Source organism: Dromaius novaehollandiae, chromosome 8 (genome assembly GCF_036370855.1).
Source record: "Dromaius novaehollandiae isolate bDroNov1 chromosome 8, bDroNov1.hap1, whole genome shotgun sequence".
In the NCBI taxonomy this organism is placed as follows: Eukaryota; Metazoa; Chordata; class Aves; order Casuariiformes; family Dromaiidae; genus Dromaius; species Dromaius novaehollandiae.
Window position 1 is genome coordinate 36,697,648 of NC_088105.1, and position 17,063 is coordinate 36,714,710.

General features: G+C 42.5%; 2 protein-coding genes across 3 annotated transcripts; one reads left to right on the forward strand and one right to left on the reverse strand.

Moving 5' to 3' along the window:
- Positions 1-1,437: 1,437 nt before the first annotated feature.
- TMEM59 (transmembrane protein 59) lies at positions 1,438-10,458 on the reverse strand. 2 transcript variants are annotated; one of them, XM_064516227.1, is made up of 8 exons: positions 10,210-10,458; positions 7,468-7,573; positions 5,253-5,347; positions 4,907-5,059; positions 4,545-4,629; positions 4,123-4,204; positions 3,198-3,306; positions 1,438-2,402 (listed from the first exon to the last, which is right to left on the reverse strand). In XM_064516227.1, exons 1-8 carry the CDS (start codon positions 10,405-10,407, stop codon positions 2,247-2,249), a joined length of 984 nt encoding a protein of 327 aa, XP_064372297.1. In that variant the 5' UTR covers positions 10,408-10,458; the 3' UTR covers positions 1,438-2,246. The 2 variants fall into 2 exon arrangements, with proteins under 2 accessions (XP_064372297.1, XP_064372296.1); XM_064516226.1 differs by having other exon boundaries at positions 4,123-4,207; positions 10,210-10,457.
- A 123-nt stretch (positions 10,459-10,581) lies between these two features.
- TCEANC2 (transcription elongation factor A N-terminal and central domain containing 2) lies at positions 10,582-16,622 on the forward strand. The gene is made up of 4 exons (XM_064516228.1): positions 10,582-10,721; positions 11,205-11,342; positions 13,420-13,613; positions 15,506-16,622. Exons 1-4 carry the CDS (start codon positions 10,619-10,621, stop codon positions 15,692-15,694), a joined length of 624 nt encoding a protein of 207 aa, XP_064372298.1. The 5' UTR covers positions 10,582-10,618; the 3' UTR covers positions 15,695-16,622.
- The last annotated feature ends 441 nt before the right edge of the window (positions 16,623-17,063 follow it).

The following is a 17,063-nucleotide window of genomic DNA, read 5'->3' on the forward strand; positions in this document are numbered from 1 at the left end:
AAACTTTTAGATCCGTTTGTTGAGCTTTCTCCCTTTCGTTGTGAAGGTGTAGGCAAATACGACTCCAAATAAAAGCAGAAGTTGTTTAATCCAAACCTAGGAATTCAAGCAGTATTCTAAAGTCAACCATTTTGGAAAACAAGGCAAAGTTTCTTATTCATGAAAGTCAAGTCATCAACATAACAGAAGCTCTATTATACACTTAAGACAGGCAAATAGTAAGGTTTTCATGGAGCCATAAAACAACCCTTCTGCAACTACATGTAACAGTTAAAAAATAAAAATAAAAAGAACAAACAGCAGACTCCAAAAACATTTACAATGTTAGTAATACAGTTAGAAAACACGGAGATTGCTAAAGTCTCTTCTGGAAACGCAACACAGAACAAAACAGTACAAGTACCAGCAATAATCACTAAAGTAGAGCCCACACCTACAAATTAATTTTTGAACATCCATTGCATAAGTTGCACTTGATACTGCTTGAAGCAGATCACTGGCATTCTGTACTGCAGGGTGATTGTATAGCGATGTTTGTAGTACGGGAGCAGAAATGAATGTCTCAGAACTGAAATACTACTGCAGACACATCACTCTATCATGCAAGTGAACAGTGTTCTGAAAACATCGTACACAATTCCCACAACAACATGCATGTTTGAGGCCTTTGCAATAATGCTAGCTACACATAGATACCTGTCAGTGGCTGCTGACACCCACATTTCTGGGTCACGATGCTGTCACGCTGAAAAACAATTTAACATCCAGAATTTAACAACCATTAAGAGACTTCAAATTATAATTTCTGCATTTTAATACAAGACTAGTTAAAACAAACATCTCTCAATGCTCTTAAACATTATTGACAGAAAACTGCTCAAGTGCATCTAGGCTGCAGTTTTTAGCAGCACGATATAGGCCACTTAATGTACATTCCTGCTTAATGGACCCTGCGAGGGTCCATCATCTGCAGTTACGCAACCATCAGCATTATAGCCAAATTAGGCATGATTATTAAAATAGTTTTAACGGTAACAGAATAATATACTGTATCCTCCAGAATCTCTAAAGTACAGTTCTCACCAGTTCCCACCCAAACCTTCAAGGGAATTTTCTATAATCAACAAAATATTTCCATTACAGTGAGTTGGGGATCACAAATTTGAGCCAGTTCTCAAACACTTACAGAGACATTACAGTAAAACACAAAAATCCCCAAACTGTGAATGCTATGCGAGCCAGCATATACTAATCTTATTAAAAGAACTGCAAAAAATATATTAGGTATACGGGGGATGCTGTTAGCTGTTGTCATATTATTGACTTGCATAGCAAAATGAGGTCACGTTGCCTATGAGAGGAATGCTACAGACAGGCTTTCCTACCAAGTGTTCCGTGGTCAATAATTAACCGTAGCAAAAAGCTATACAGTCAACATTTTACATACAGTCAATTTTATTTGTCTGTTCTCATTTCTCAGAAATCAACCCATTTCTGCAAATGAAGTTACAAGACTATAATAGTTAATCAAAAACAGAAAGAAGAATTTCTTCAGAAAACACAAGCTCTAACTTTACAAGCAATTTAAGACTTGAAGGCTAAAGTTTGACAGAATAATTAACCATGTTATGTTCTATATACGTGAAAGGATATGTCCACCAGTTTTAATAAAAGTTCCCATTTTTGACAAACTGAGTTCTAACCTGCAGCACCTCACACATGCTTTGCATCTTGGATATTGCCACACCATAGAAAAAATATATTTATTTTTGGAGAAAGGGTTGTTTGTGCACGGGCATTAACAAGTACAAAAAAAACAGCAGATAGTTTTATAATATTTTCTCTTAACTACAACGGAAAGTGCAACACTAAAAAAAAAAAAGATCTCCTGCCTACTTAGAATTTCTTACACCTTTACAAAGCTAACTCTGAATGTACACATTACATCCTAGAACACACAAATAAGTTTGAAAGTGTCATGGCAAAGTTATGGGAAGCATGCTTACAGATTTTGTAAGCAAAAAGACACATAGCAAACACCAGTGAAAAGTGATTATGTCTGGAAACAAATTCAAGATGTCTGGATCTTCACTGCTAGTTGAGAACAAAATCCCATGACATTTGTTGATTCTGTAGCTTTATTTGCATTTAAAGACTGGCTGCTAAGCTTCTTATCTGAAGAACCACCACAATCAGGAGTTGCTAGCACTGTTAGAATTAGTCTATTTAATCCAACGAAGACTTATTTAGATTGCTGACTGAGCCAAATTAACTTTTGTAGGAAGAGGTCCTGCTTCTTCATGTTCCTCAGTCTTGCATCTAACCACAACAAGTGCAGAGGATGGATATTTGTTCATTTTTTGTTCATTCATGTATTCCAAGTCTCCATAGATGCTCAGCTTCTGAAATATTTAAACAACTTGTTTTAAGATAAAGGTGCTTGATATTGGGGATAAAATGCATTTCATTATGTAACTATGCACTTAGTTTTAAAAGCTGGAACACAACACAAGCGAATCCAAACTTTTCATAACATCTGAAATCCATGTTTGAAACTAGACTTCAGTCCAAGAAAAAGGCATTGGATCTGCCAGAACAGTAAATACAGTGCTTGTGTACCAGCTCCTTTAGTTTGAAAGCACTGAATCTTGCTTATTTCAGAAGTGCAGGAATCTCTCTGAGCACTGGGGATGCTAGTTCAGCCAGCTCCCCTCCGATCAGACTCTCTGTGCTCACCCACACACATTGTCACGTCTATTTCCACTAGTCATTCTCCTGGATTAAAACCACACTGGCTTCCACCCACACCATGCAACCCTTGGCATAGCTTTATTCCCAGAGGCACTAGAAGCAGCCTCCATCTGTTAAGAGTAATCTGAAGGTTGTCAAGAGAAGGACAGCACTACAAACCAAAAGACATTGCATCTGGGCTGCCTGAGTAAGATTCAGACCTCCTATCAGCCACAAAATGAGTAATATTTGTTCAGCTATCATAATCATGATTTGAGAAATGAGAATTTTTCAACTATAAAACCATCATTTAAACAAACTTGGCTTGCTAACAACAGCTGAAAAATAAAAACACCTTTCCAACTGAAACCCCATCCCCCAGCCATTTCTTGCTCTCTAGACAGTTGTAACGTAAAAGTAATATAATGGATAAATGCAAAATATTGTAAGTTATAAAATATAGCTACCTCAGATGGAACATACTGCTCTACAGCTGTAGCAACAGTTGCACAACAAATCCACAGCAGCACCAACACTGAGAGGACAAGTGTAGTGGTTAAAATCCAACTGGAATTTCTGAAACAAAGAGAATGTTACTAAATTTAATATACTGAATACAACAGAACAGACTCTAGAAAGTTCTCAATTTTGACTGCATTTCCTGCTGATTCACTAGTCTCTAGCTCTTCCAGCTACATAACCCACTTCAGACTCCTGAGTAATGAACTTATGCCTACTTATTATCTGACACCTGAAAGACACTAAAATACTGTTTGGACTATGTTTATTGGGTCCTAAACTTCATCCCACCCAAAATTTAAAAAACAGATTTTTCTGTTAGTTACTTAGGGTCCAATTCACTGATCCATAATGTCTAAACTTTTAAGCAGAAAGTCATCAGTGAGGAAGGGGAAGAGGAACCAAGATGCTCATCTTTAGCAAGGCTTAAATAAAGATATACTGGGTATTTTCAGCCTAGAAATGAGACAAAACAATCTCTTTCATATCAGACAATTCCAGAACATAACACAAAACACAACTGCTTTGCTCTGAAACATAGCCAAGAGCTAAAGAACAGGCAAAACACAGAACTGATCAAATAGTTCACAGAACACTCGGAGACCAGTTTAGGAAATTATCAGTATTATGTTCAACAGAATGGAAAAGAGAATGAAAGTTGGCAGCATAGCCTACAAATAACATGGGACTAGTATGGAAAAGCAGCAATAACAAGCAGTCAGACACACAATTTTAACACCCACTCCAAAGTGCTATGCTTCTCCAACCTAGCAGACTTTCTAGCACTTGGAGATCTTGCAACAGTGCACCATACACATGTACAAAGGACTATTAGCCTCCATATTAGGCTTTTATAAACTAGAATACACATACGTGGAAAGACACTTGAAAAAGCTATCATTCTCTCGCTCTTCAAAAAGTCCTCGGTACGTCTGTGAACTTCCTGGACGTAGGTCTACTGAAATACAACAGCAGAAAGTTGTCAGGAAAGCAATCAAAATAAGAGAAGATTCCAGCTTCATGTAGCTTGTCTATACAGGGAGCATAAAAGGAAGATTTTAAAATGGCTCTAGCTTGCATGTTTCTATTTCCAGCACAGTTTGGTTTCTGCCACAGACTTTGTGGAAGTGTGCGCAAGGCAGCCTATATGACAAACGTATTTACATTTTTGCTTTCTAAAACATTTGCCTTCATGTGGCAACTTTTTCTTTTTTTTTTTTTTCCTTGCATGGCATTAAACATTTGCATTTGTTCTTCCAAAGCGCGCGCGCACACACAAAAGAAAGCACACTTACAGGCTGTTTTACTCAGTGACAAGGATTCTCTCGTATCTCCAGTTTCCTGATCAAGCTGTGGAACATACTGTACTTCTGGCTTTGACTAAAACAAAATAAGGAGTTAGGAGATCCTGCTTGCAAGCTTCAACCAATCTTGATCATTCACATTTTCAGAATTAATAGGGAAGACAACCTTAAGATATGCACCATTCACATAAGTTTGATTTTTTTTTTCTTGCACTGGCCCTAAAAGGCAGTGAAATACTATCAAAATACTGAACACTTGTGGAAGCGCTCCACAGTCTTTTCTGTGACTAGAAGGAGCAGAGTTAAACGTTTAGCACCCAGGACACTTTAATCTCAATGAAAAAGGCAAGCACCTGGAATATGACAATTTTGCCATCATCTGCTTGAAGGTAGAAAGTCCATGAGGATGTTATGAAGCTCTGAGCTGAATCCATCATGTCGCTCCAGAATGATCTCACCAGTGTCAGAGGAAAGAGGAGATGAATTCTTGGCATCAGGGACATTAACTGCAAACACAACACTAAGGGGTTTTCCATTTGTTTTTACATGACAAAGACAGAAGTCATTTTCTTCCTCACCCCATGCCTAAATTTCACTCCTTAGGAAGATTTCTCTTCCACTTGATCAAATTTAAAAGAGAGAAGACACATTGAGCAGAAAACAAGTAGGTGGTATTTGAAAAACATGTCACCTACTTACTTGCTCTTGCCTTAACTCAGCAAATGGCAATTGGTTCTGGCATCCAAGATGGCAAGCATATTGTTCATCAGATTGGGAGTATGCTTCCGTACAGGCTGCAAGGAAGAAGTTCCCCAAATGAGAAGATAATTTCTGTATTTTAGTTAAGAAAAGCATTTTTAGTATAACTTGGATCAGGAACAAAGCAGCAGGTTGAAGACCCACAATCCCACTTGTAGAGAAAGATACCGCAATCACTCTGAGTGTAGCACTTGCTCTTTGGACTAGTGAAGGTGAAGGGATCAGAGCTCAGACAGACAATGTATCTGAAATCTGAATGCAATCAGAGCAACTGGTCAGAAGTATTACTCTGGACAAATTCAGGGATGCAGGTTTTCTTTCATCCTCCCACTACTACTATAGTTTTTGCTACACGTTATCACGTGAAATATGAATTTTACCTCACAGAACAGAGCTGGGATCCTAAAAAGAACTTAATAGAAGGACCATCAGTCCATTAAATCCCTTCAAGGTAAGTTATGGTATCACAGCAAAACAAGAGAGCGCTCTCCCGCTAGTGTGATGAGTACAGAAACTGCACTGAAAGTCTAATTGAGCAATTTTTACAAAAATGAAGCCAATTCTTTTCTTGTTTTACAAATATCTTCTAACACCTGTTCATTAGAGACCATAAAGACCAACAAACCTGAATTATTTACAGCTTACACATGGAGAAATTGGGCAGACAATACATGGCAATAGCTCTTCCCCAAAACACTAAAGCCAGATGGATGATGTTACAGCATTACCAGAACTGAAGACTCAAAACAAGTGGAAACACAGAAGACAGCAGTTCTCCCAGTCTTTCCACAGGAGAGGAAAATGAGTAAGTGTACCATCAAGAAGGCTACAGACATGGAAAACCCTGGCGAGAAGCACGGCATCAGCAGCTAAATATCCGAGTATTCGCTTCATAGCACCTGAACAGCAATTCTGTGGTAAAACTGCCACCAAACTAGAGCTAGCGTTCATAAAGAAACATCAGAAGACAGCACTGAGCAGATCAGCCAGGAAATATCTTGCCAAGCACAGAATAATTAGTCAGGGCACCAACCAATGTAACAGATTACAGAACATAAGCCGGCAAAAGACAACAGCCTCAGAAAGAAGAGTTAAACCAGAAAGTAAGCAACTGTTCAATTACCTCTACATTTGGTCTATTGCTGCATTACCCTTTTTATGGCACACTCTCATGTGTGGTTTGACAACTAGACTGACATGCTGAATCACAGCTATACACAGCGTATGACAGACTAGAGCATTAGCCCATTTCTAGGGTATTTAATGCAGCTTTGTATTACATCAGCATCTTTGCACGTCAGGCTTTCTACCTACAAACCTTCCATCAGCTCTCTGAGCTAGCCACCTGTCTTGCTTTCAGGAATTACTGAGGGAGTAAAAGCCTCTTTTCCATGCAGACTTGGTGCTTAATTGTATTTGAAATACAGAGGGAGAGATACCCACTTTCCTGCTTTGGGCTGTTATGTTCCACTTATGCTCTGAATAAAACTGTTAATCAACTGTCTCAGTATTACTGGATGAAAGTTCTATATGGCCGCAAAAAAAAAAATTAGCTTGTCTACAGCAACATATTTCATCTTCACTATCAGATTTTGCCCTAACAGATAATCTGAGAGAATTAGTCACAAGTATTTCACAACGATTTCAAATAAAACATGCACCTCATTCCCAGCTGTATAATTGTAGATAAACCTCAGGATGTAGCCTAGACTACAAGTTACAGACAGACAGTACTTCAAGATCTGTGTTTTTACACCAGCTGATTTATTTGCCTTTATACTTTTATGACCAAGTTTGCTAGGAATGTAAATGGGACTGATTTTGCATGGAATACTTGAAAGAAAACAGTTAACTTGTTATTATGTTCAGACTTTTTATCTTCTACAACAAATTTTTTATAGTAAAATAAAGTATTTATAATTTATTTACATCAACTGATGATATTTAAGAAACATGGTAAGTATCAGGTAAGGAGAAACTCCCACAAAGCAGAAAATTTCCATAAGGATTTTTATATCCTGTACATAATGTTTAACGAGTTGTCAAAAAACAAAAGACCCCACTGAAATAATCCCACCAACCTGGCAACATTCTTTCTAACATTCCTACTCTTCCCTTCATTTGTTTATATACTATAGGAGTACTGAATTCTTACCAGAGTCACATTCCAGTTTGGTCCGATTCAAATCAATGCCATCATCCACAAACTGACAAATGGAAAACAGTCTGCAACCTCGCTGGCACGCGTACAGTTCCTCTTCCTGGGAAGGCACAAGAAAAGACTCGCATTCCTCCATTCAAGAGTAAAATGTCAAGAAACAAGCAATTTTTCTTTTTTTTTTGGGGGGGGGGGGGGCGGGGGCAGGGGGAAGAGTTATAGGAAAGGTCATCCACTAGAGCATCACCCTATCACCATCCTTCCCCACAGCAAGCTAAACATGACACTCTGGATGATATGAAACAAAACCAAATTACAGCTCTTTAACAGTGTAATATAATTACTGATTACTTTATGAGCTCATTATTCTGCAGTGGGGCAGACCCTGAAGAGCAAACTATTTTGTACATTCAAGCCTCCTACAACTCAGAGCAAAGTTGCACTGCGTTTCTGAAAAATTGATGGTTTAAAGAACAAGAGATGCTGGCTGCAAAAAATTTACTAACACACTCCAATAGTCTTCACTTAATCATACAAGAAGTTGACAGTCCTCCCCCTCAAAAATTTAATATCAGAACCCAACAGGTGAGGAGCAAAAAAAAGGCATATTTTGACAATATGCTACAGTGTATCTACTATACTCTAATTAGAACTACAACAGAGTTGTCAGAAGATTATCTTCTGATGTACTACTATACCAGTACCTTTTTAACTGGTTACTTGCCAAACTAGTTCCACAAACATGCACTTTTATTTATTAAATTGAAGGGGAAAATAATTCCTTACAGCAACTATAAAAAACATTGAGATTATGCCAGTACAGAAAATCTATACCTAGTATTTCTTCTGTCCACCACATCAAAGGGAGGGATGTGCACTTCACACCTACGGCGCTCCTCACCTTGCAGAACTAACGACTGCCTACTTTATGCGAGCACTCCTATTAGCAATTACTCAGCAAAATCAAATCCAACCCTATTACCTACATAACCACTCAAATGACTGCAGCCAGCTTTACACACACAAGAAAGACTCTGAATTCATATAACAGAAGACAAACATACCACACCTTACTGTGCAATCCACTGTAAATGAACTGGCCATTGTGTTTCTCTGAAAGCACAAGTTCGCATGCTTTTTAACACAGACAAGGAGAAAACTGTGAACATAGATTAAAACTTAGCCATCTTGTCAGTGTTGCTAGAGTTAAGATGGTTATGTTTTCTGCAATAACATGTTACATACATTGACATCCATACTGAATTAACTTTAGCAGACATGTTTCTATTGTACTCTTGCACACACGTCTTAATGTTAGTCTTGCTTGTCAGTGGCAATTAAAACCATTTCCTCCAACTTAACTGGTAATTTTGTGACAAATGGAACAAAGAATGAAATGGAAGAGATGGCTGTATCATTTGACAGCTCCAACAACACAACATAAAAAGTCTGAAGGGTACCATAAAAAGATATCACAGCAAAAATCAGCTTCTCTTGAACTTGAAAGGGTCTTATAACAAAAACAAGAAAATTACTCCAAAATAGTATGGAAATATTTTAGGATAATGTTTAGTCCTAATTTAATTCTCAAGTTTTGTTCTTTCTCCTCACTATCTTTGTACATAGGCATGAAAACACATCATAAGTGCAGATCCAAGTTTACTTTTATTCCACAGAACTCCCTGTCACTTCCTTCTGTGGAAATACCGGTATCAACTACTGAGACACAAAATCCAATTTAGAGTTTCATAGGAAAACAAAGCCGTATTACCTAACAGTATTTTTTTTAACATCGTTTTTTACCCTATTACTTTCTGCTGCCCTCATGTGAAATCTCAAAGGTGGTATAAAGGTTCCCATCACCTGTAGTAATTCAACCTGCTAAATAGCTGCAATAGAGTAAGGTATTTGCCAAGAATGAACCATGAAAGATGAGATTTTGAAACAGGTAATGGATTTTCCAAATCCAAACCAGTAGCTCAGAACTGTACAAAGCTTTGAACTGACACTGAACTCCGGAGTGGGAAGTTATACTGCCATCAGAGGCTATTTCTCTGTGCCCTTCATCACAGGAGAGGAAATTCTGAGTGCAAGTGAACCAAAATACAGGTTGAAGGTTCTGCCAAGCTATTCGTCTCCATCTTTTATGACTCATCCTCTATAACTCAAGTGTCACACTGGTGTCCTGGCTCAGGATCTTTAGCCTGTCTTGGACACTGTCCTGTTTTAGTGCTCTAAAATACAGAGCAGCCCAAGTCAAATTACAGTTGCCTCTTTAGGAACAGGAGAAAAAAAAAAAGACACAAGAACCCCCAAACCCACAAGCAACCAAACTATACTTTGAAAGAGGATATTTAGACGATGCAGCGCCTCTTTGGCTAGCAGCAGCGCATACTCCAGAGGAGTAATATGTATCTTTGGAGCAGCCGCAGCGCTCCCTGCTTCGAGGCGTCGCGCACCCAGCCGGGTGAGGCAGCCAGCCCCAGAGCAGGCACCGCGCTCACCGAACCGGGCGCTTCTGGACCGCACGCTGCCTTCGCGCCCGCGTTTAGGGAGAGGCGCAGCAGCGCTGGGAAGGGGCGCGGGGCAGCGGCCCCTCTCACCGAGGTGGGAACCGCGGCTGTCGCCTGCCCGCCCGCAGCACGGGACGAGGGGCCAGGCCCGGGGCGGGCAGGCCCGCTCGCCGCAGCCCGCCAGGCGCCGGCGGAGCCGCAGGGCCGCGGCGGGGCCCGCCCCTACCTTGGGGTAGGTGTGCAGGGAGTAGGTCAGCTGGCAGGCGCGGTGACACGACGCCGTGTTGCCCAGCACGGAGTCGAAGGCCTCGGAGGAGCCCGGGGGAGGCGGCGGCGGAGGAGGCCCGGCCGCCCAGGCGCGGCCGCCGGCCAGCAGCACCACAGCGAGAGGCAGGCAGAGCAGGCCGCCCCGCCGCGCCGCCATCTTCGTCCTCCTCCTCCCGCAGCGCCCCAGCCGGGCGGGGCGGGGCGCTGCTAGAGTCTCGCGAGACTACCGGCGCGGCGCGGCGCCTGCTGGGAGATGTAGTCCGCGCCGCGGGGCGGAGCCGGGCACCCCACGGGGCCGCGCCGCGGGCGGGAACTACCCGGCGGAAGGGGCGGGGCGTCGCCGGCTTCCGGCGGGGGGCGGGGCGGGCATGGACCGCTTCGTGGTGCGCGGGGCCCGCGCCGCCGGGCGCCCCCGCGGGGCCGCCGCTGTCACCGCCTACCGGCAGGTCACGCTGGAGTCCCTCAAGGCAGGTGCCCGGGCGGGCTGCGCCCTGGGCGGGGGGGCGGACCCGGGCCTTCCCTCGGGGTAAGCGGAGGCCCCCGCGCGGGGCGGGCTGAGGGGGGCCGCGGGCCTCGCAGGCCCCGGGAGCGGGTTCCGAGCGGGCGGCGGGGCGGCGCAGCAAAGCCCGAAGGCCGCTCCGGGCCCGCGCAGGGATTCACGCCTGGTTTCCACTCTTGGCCGAGATCTGTAACACTTGCTGTTAAGCGCCCTGAGTTTGGCAGAACAAGATTAAATATCTTACTTTGCCTTCTAGTTCCGTCCTGATTTGCAGGAGGGCGCTGATCTCACGCAAACACCCATCGTTCTGGACTGCCGTGTCCTCTGCACTGTGGTGCGTGTTGTCATCAATAGCTCATGTGTCAAAGCAGTCCCATTAACCAAGGAGAAGCCAATGTCTTTATTTGTAAGAAGAATATTCCACTTTCCTAACGGCTTTTCTCTTTTTCAGAGAGTTGTGGTTGTGGAAGACATAAAACGATGGAAATCTATGCTTGAGCTTCCAGGGCAACCGAAGGAGAATCTGATTGAAGCTTTGGAGGAGCTGAAAAAGAAAATACCTTCCAAGGAAGTGTTACTTTCAACAAAAATAGGTACGTTTTGTTGCCTGATCTACAGCGTGAGTATTAGACTGTCTTGCATCTTTCGCTGCTTGGATTGCCAGTACAAAAGAGAATAGCTCACCGGCTTTTCTTTTAAGAAAAGAATGTAGAGGTGATTTTGTAGCAGTGGTCTCAAAAGGTTTGTCCAGTCACTGAATAAAAAATTACTGGTGTTCAACCTGCGGTTTTCATAACTCATACTGAAAAAAGTCAGCACTCCTATAATTCCTCCCAGAAGGTTGCCTGCTTATTAACAAATACTGCATCGCTCCTTCTGTGGCAGAATTTTTGAAGAGAACTTCACAGGCAGCTCTCTGTGTTGTTCCTTCTGCTGCCGTCTGCTTGGGGGCATGGCAGAGCACTCCCTTGCAGTCTGAGACGGGCCTTTCCGTTAGACCTGGCTGAATCCTCCAAATGTGCAAGAATTCTCCTCACGATGGCCAAGAAGTGCTTAGTGCGTTCTCATGCTGAGAAATCCCCAGCGGACAGGCAGCTCCAGGCAAATATCACAGCCCTATGCCTGAGCACTTTCCACAGGACTTGGGGGAAGGAATGATGTGAGATGACATGTACCCTGCCTTTCCTGTCTATAAAGATCATACGTGGCACAGAGCATCCAAAGTATCCCGAAGCGAGAGAAGGTCATTCTGGCCTTTGTTTGCCATTAGAGCAGCTGCATCTCTATTCAAAGAGCCCTCCTTACCTTGGAAAAGGAGATGGGATCTGCCTCTTTCTTCTTACTTCTGAATTGTCATTTAGTTTGCCATCTTCAGCTCATTCAGCCTTTTCCTGAGGTTTTTCTCGGCGCTTGCCTGAACACTGCTGGGCTCTAAGAAAGCCACCGAAGACTAACAGTGACATCTTCTGGCCAGTAGTGTTACCGCTGGGCAGACACTGCCGCTAGTGTGACCAGCCGGTGGGTCAGAAAAATATCCAGTTGGAAAAGGATCCTGTCTGTCTCCTCTCAAAGGAGAGTCTCTTTGCACTAACAGGCCTCGGTGTAGTACCTGGGGTGTCGGTATGCTGAACCAATTACTCATGTCAATTGGAAGGATTCTGCTTGGAGATACCATGATGTTCTCATATTAAAACACTATAAACATCACTAGCCATATCTGCTTCCTTAAGGGGTTTTTTTGTTTTAAAAAAAAGTAAAAGAAAAAAAGTAAAAGAAAAAATTCCTTGTAGACCAATCTTGCAACATTTGCATCAGATGTAGTATCTGTCTAGAAATGTATGTAGCCCTGTATTATGTGTCTTTCCACACCTTAGTGACTTGGAAGAGTAATTTTCACATGAATAACTCATTTGCTTGGTAATTGCTCAAGCAAAAATCACGGAAGGCTTGAGGTTGGAAAGGACCTCTGGAGATTATCTAGTCCAACTCCCCTGCTCAAGCAGGGTCAGCTAGAGCAGGTTATCCAGGACCATGGCCTGCTGGGGTTTGAATATCTTCAAGGATGGAGGCTCCGCAACCTCTCTGGGCGACCTGGTCCAGTGGTCAGTCACTGTTAAAGTAAAAAAGTTTTTGCTTGTATTCAGGTGGAACTTCCTGTGTTGCAGTTTGTGCCTGTTGCCTCTTGTCCTGTCACTGGGCACCACTGGAAAGAGTCTGGCTCAGTCTTCTTTACACCCTCCCTTCAGATATTTATACACATTGATAAGATCCCCCTTGAGCCTGCTCTTCTCCAGGCTAACCAGTCCTCGCTCTCTCAGCCTCTCCTCATGACAGATGCCCCAGTCCCATAATCATCTTAGTGGCCCTTCGCTGGACTTGCTCCAGTAGCTCCATATCTCACTTCTGCTGGAGAGTCCAGAACTGGATGCAGCACTGCAAACGTGACCTCACCAGGGCTCTGCAGGAATCACTGCAGAAGTCAACAAATAAGAACTTCAGGGTTTGCTCCTCGTGTTTTCATATTTACATTTGTGCCTGTGCTTTGGTTATTTTGCTGACACTGCCTGAATTACAAATACGTGTGGCTACTTTAGCTCCACTGTAACTTCACTTTTGTCTGTTACATTTTGTCCACCTACCAAAGCTGAATGAGCTGTTGCTGTTTTCCAGGTCACACAGTGAATAAGATGCGCAAACATTCAGATCACGATGTGGCTAGCCTTGCAAAGGATGTTTACACGGAGTGGCGAACTTTCATCAAAGACCATTCAAACAGACCCTCAATAGAAGTCAGGAGTGATCCCAAGACTGAGGTTTTCAGAAAGAATGCGCGGAAGCTGCTTTGCAAAGCCCTGGATCTAGAGGTAGTCTTCAGGTCCACTTGTCTTTGGCTGAAAGAGTAACTTCCTATAAGAACAAGTTAGACAAACCTTTTTCAGACATAGTTACTATAAATCTGATGCTGCCTGCAGGGTGGGGACGAGGCTAGATGACCTGTTCCTGTTTTCTGTGATTCTCTGCCTGTCTGTGTTTATAAGGAGCTTTGTTCTCAAGGTAGATTTTTTTGTTCTTGACCAAGTGAACATATTTATTTTAAGTGAGGTGTGTGTTGCTCTGATTTACGTAGCTAGCAAATGGGACAGTTGCCATATCTACTAGGCCATATATGGCTAGGCCATACAAGAGAAGAAGGAAGTTAGCTGAACATACAATTTTCTCTGCTACTTATCAGCTGCGAAAGCAACACTGGGACCTTTTAGATGTTATGTATTTAAATAATTAAGCATTTATAAATTGAAATCTATTGCAAAAACATAAAGGCAGGGTTGATAGTATATAAAGTGGTGCTAAATACCATATCCCTGTGGTATCTTTATGTAAACAAACAGGGTTTGCTGCAAGGCTTTATGATCGGTTTGCTTGCTCTATGAAACTCTGCAATAATTATCACTTAGTTTATTCATTAATTATCCTTTAAATTGCAAGTCAAGTAGTAGGCACTCAAGAGTTTCAGAGCAAAGTTAGAAAGCTATGTGTCGTTAGCCATGAAAGCAACCTCTTCAACTTCTAGTCCTTCTGGACTGAGGCGGGGAAAAGGATGGGTTGCTGTGGGAAGGCCTCAGAATGATTTTATGGAGAGCTGACCTTTCCACGCTGCTGGTCAAGTCCAGTTTTTGGGGAGTGTGTCTATGCATAGTGATGAAATCTGAATCTATGGGACGTGAGGGATATGGTATCACCCTAAAACAGATGGTATTAGGTAAGGCAGGACCAGGCAGAATCCCCTGTGAACAGGACTCATCTAAAAGTGCCGCGAGGAACTGCTCCTCTGGCTTGCAGCTACCACCATATGTGCAAACAAAGTTTACATCAGTAGGATGAACAGCATGTGTAAGCAGGGGAGCCACAGAGGCCCAGCAAATGGAAAGCAGAGACACCTGAGAAAGGCTGATAGAAAGAGGAAGGGAGAATGGGGCTGAATGGATACAAAAGAGCTTCTAGTGCAGCCCAAGAGAGGGGCAAATTAAGTGAGGGGTAGCAAAAAGAGAATAGAAGAGGGCAAAGGACTTATAAGAATACTACCTGGCATGCTGGAATCTCCAGTATGCAAAAGCATGGGAGATTCCCAGTCAAAAAAGACAGAACTGAAATTAAAACCCTTTCTTGATGGGCAAGGGATTTTTTTTTTTCTAAGCTGTGCTAAATTACAGGTTTTGGCGCATGTTGAAGCAATAACTACATAATTAACATTTAGCAAATCCCTTTTCTGCATTCTTAATTACACCTCCTTCCACAAACACAGAGCCCACATTTCCCTTTATAGCACCAGGCAGAGTTGCCAAGTGTTTGGCATGTCTTAGGGTTGCCATTAGAATTGAGTTTAAAATAGTATCCAAGGTGCCTTATATCAGCAAGATCAAAAGTAAGCTTTATGGAGACAGTGCGGTGTAGCTTGTAATTGCAGTCAAACTTGATCCCCAAAGCTAGTTGCAGATTAGTTTCCCGTTGTGATGGCAAAGTACTGCCACCCAGCTGGAGACCTGAATGTGTTCCCTGCTACTGACCACATTGCCTTGTTCCTTAATTGCTAGGGTGGAATTAAATTGCTCTTCCTGTTTCACTTGTGATGGGAAGTAAATTTCCTTGAATCTAAGCTGATTAATGAAGAAACGCTGAAAAGCACCCAACTCCGACTTCAATCAGTTGGTCTCCTTATTAAATGTAAAGATCTAATTTTATACTTTGCTGTTTTCAGATTGATCACCCACTGGCTGAAAATATTGAGCGGGAAGCTTTTCATCTGTCTTCCCGTCTCATTAGTGCACCGTATCGCAGAATGGTGCAAGCTCTTGTCTTCTCATTAAAGCACAAACCTGAAATCCGAGCAGAAGTCAAGACTGGCACGCTCACTGTCCCTGCGTTTGTACAGAGCCATAAAAAGTGAGGTGGCGTGCCTGATGCTGAGCGAGAGCTTCGTGTGCCTGCATCTCTGCAGAACTGGGAACCCTTTCCGTCTTAGAAGCGCAGAAGTGCTGACAGCGCAGCTCACTTGGCACCGCCATATGAACAGGACCATGGAAGACAGGAGCCAGTAATGATGAAAGTGGTGCTGTAAATCTGACTTGGTGGAAATCTATGTGGGCTCCTTGCAAGCAGTTTCTTCTACTACGCTGTATATTTTCCTGCTACAAAGCCACCTTTGCTGACTCACATGTTTCTCACTTCTACCACAGTTTGTCATACCTCAGTTTGGCTCCATTCCTGACATGGATCTTCAGGCATAAGCATAAAGGAGCAGCTCTGTGCTGTGGTGGTAGAAATACTGGGAATTCCGAGTGATTACTGCAAGTGAAGAGATTGCCAGTGGATAACCGCGTACTCTTCTTAGGGCTAAATCAGCCTTATCTGCTGCAGCTTGATTCTGAATGGGGCAAAAAATGGCCAGCTGACTTCCCTTTGCTGCATCGTTCCCTTTGCTCCCTTTTCCAAAGTTGGACACAAAATGGGTTTTGGTAACTTGCTATCCATCATTCCATAGCCTCAGTGACCTAAAAATTGAGGGCATTTTCTGAAGCTCTGGGGTGAAAATCTAAACTCCCTGGAATATAGGTGCTATCTAATGCCTCTTTGCTATTTAATGAATAGCTCACTCAAACTTCTATACCTCATTCATGATTTAAATGTGGTGCTTGTTCGTACTGTAACATGAAAAAAAACTTGAAATTTCTAAATACAATGAGCTGGTAAGGAGAATACTCCTTATAGCAGCTTTTTTTCCCTCCAAAAGGAACAAATACTTCAGAATGATTGTATAAACAAATTTAAGCAACAAAAAAACAGAACCAGAAATAAAAGTTATTAAACACTGGAAATCTGGCCTTTCATTTTTTACTCTGATTTCTTTAGTGCCACAAGTCATCTTGTGGCTCCCTATTATTAAGGCTGTGACAGGCACAGTCTTTCTCTACTGATAGGCAATAAAAGTACTGTCTGTTCACAAACCATTTTCTGAGATCAACCTATCAGGGTAGAGAGCGCCAAATACTGGGATGAGTGAAACTTGCCTCTTAGCAGTTGTGGGAATTGAAGTCTAGTATACCGCTAGGAAGAGTCTTTTGATAAGTTGTGATCAGCACTCTTGTCTCCAAAGAGTCACCTGAGGACAAATAATACAGTGGGACACCTATGAATTAGTCTTTATTCAGATCTTCATCCTAAAACAGTGGCAGCATGTAGTTATGTGGATCTGATAAATACCTTTTTTCTGGGCACTAAAAACTAAAGAAGCACCGCAAATTTGTCTGGAGGATTGA

Coding starts and splice junctions, on each gene's coding strand:
- TCEANC2 (XM_064516228.1), top strand. CDS start 10,619: ATGGACCGCTTCGTGGTGCGCGGGGCCCGCGCCGCCGGGCGCCCCCGC. Junction 11,343..13,419: donor GTTACTTTCAACAAAAATAG/GTACGTTTTGTT, acceptor GCTGTTTTCCAG/GTCACACAGTGAATAAGATG. Junction 13,614..15,505: donor GCAAAGCCCTGGATCTAGAG/GTAGTCTTCAGG, acceptor TGCTGTTTTCAG/ATTGATCACCCACTGGCTGA.
- TMEM59 (XM_064516226.1), bottom strand. CDS start 10,407: ATGGCGGCGCGGCGGGGCGGCCTGCTCTGCCTGCCTCTCGCTGTGGTG. Junction 4,208..4,544: donor GTCACTGAGTAAAACAGCCT/GTAAGTGTGCTT, acceptor GTTGTATTTCAG/TAGACCTACGTCCAGGAAGT. Junction 3,307..4,122: donor TTTTTCAAGTGTCTTTCCAC/GTATGTGTATTC, acceptor TCTTTGTTTCAG/AAATTCCAGTTGGATTTTAA.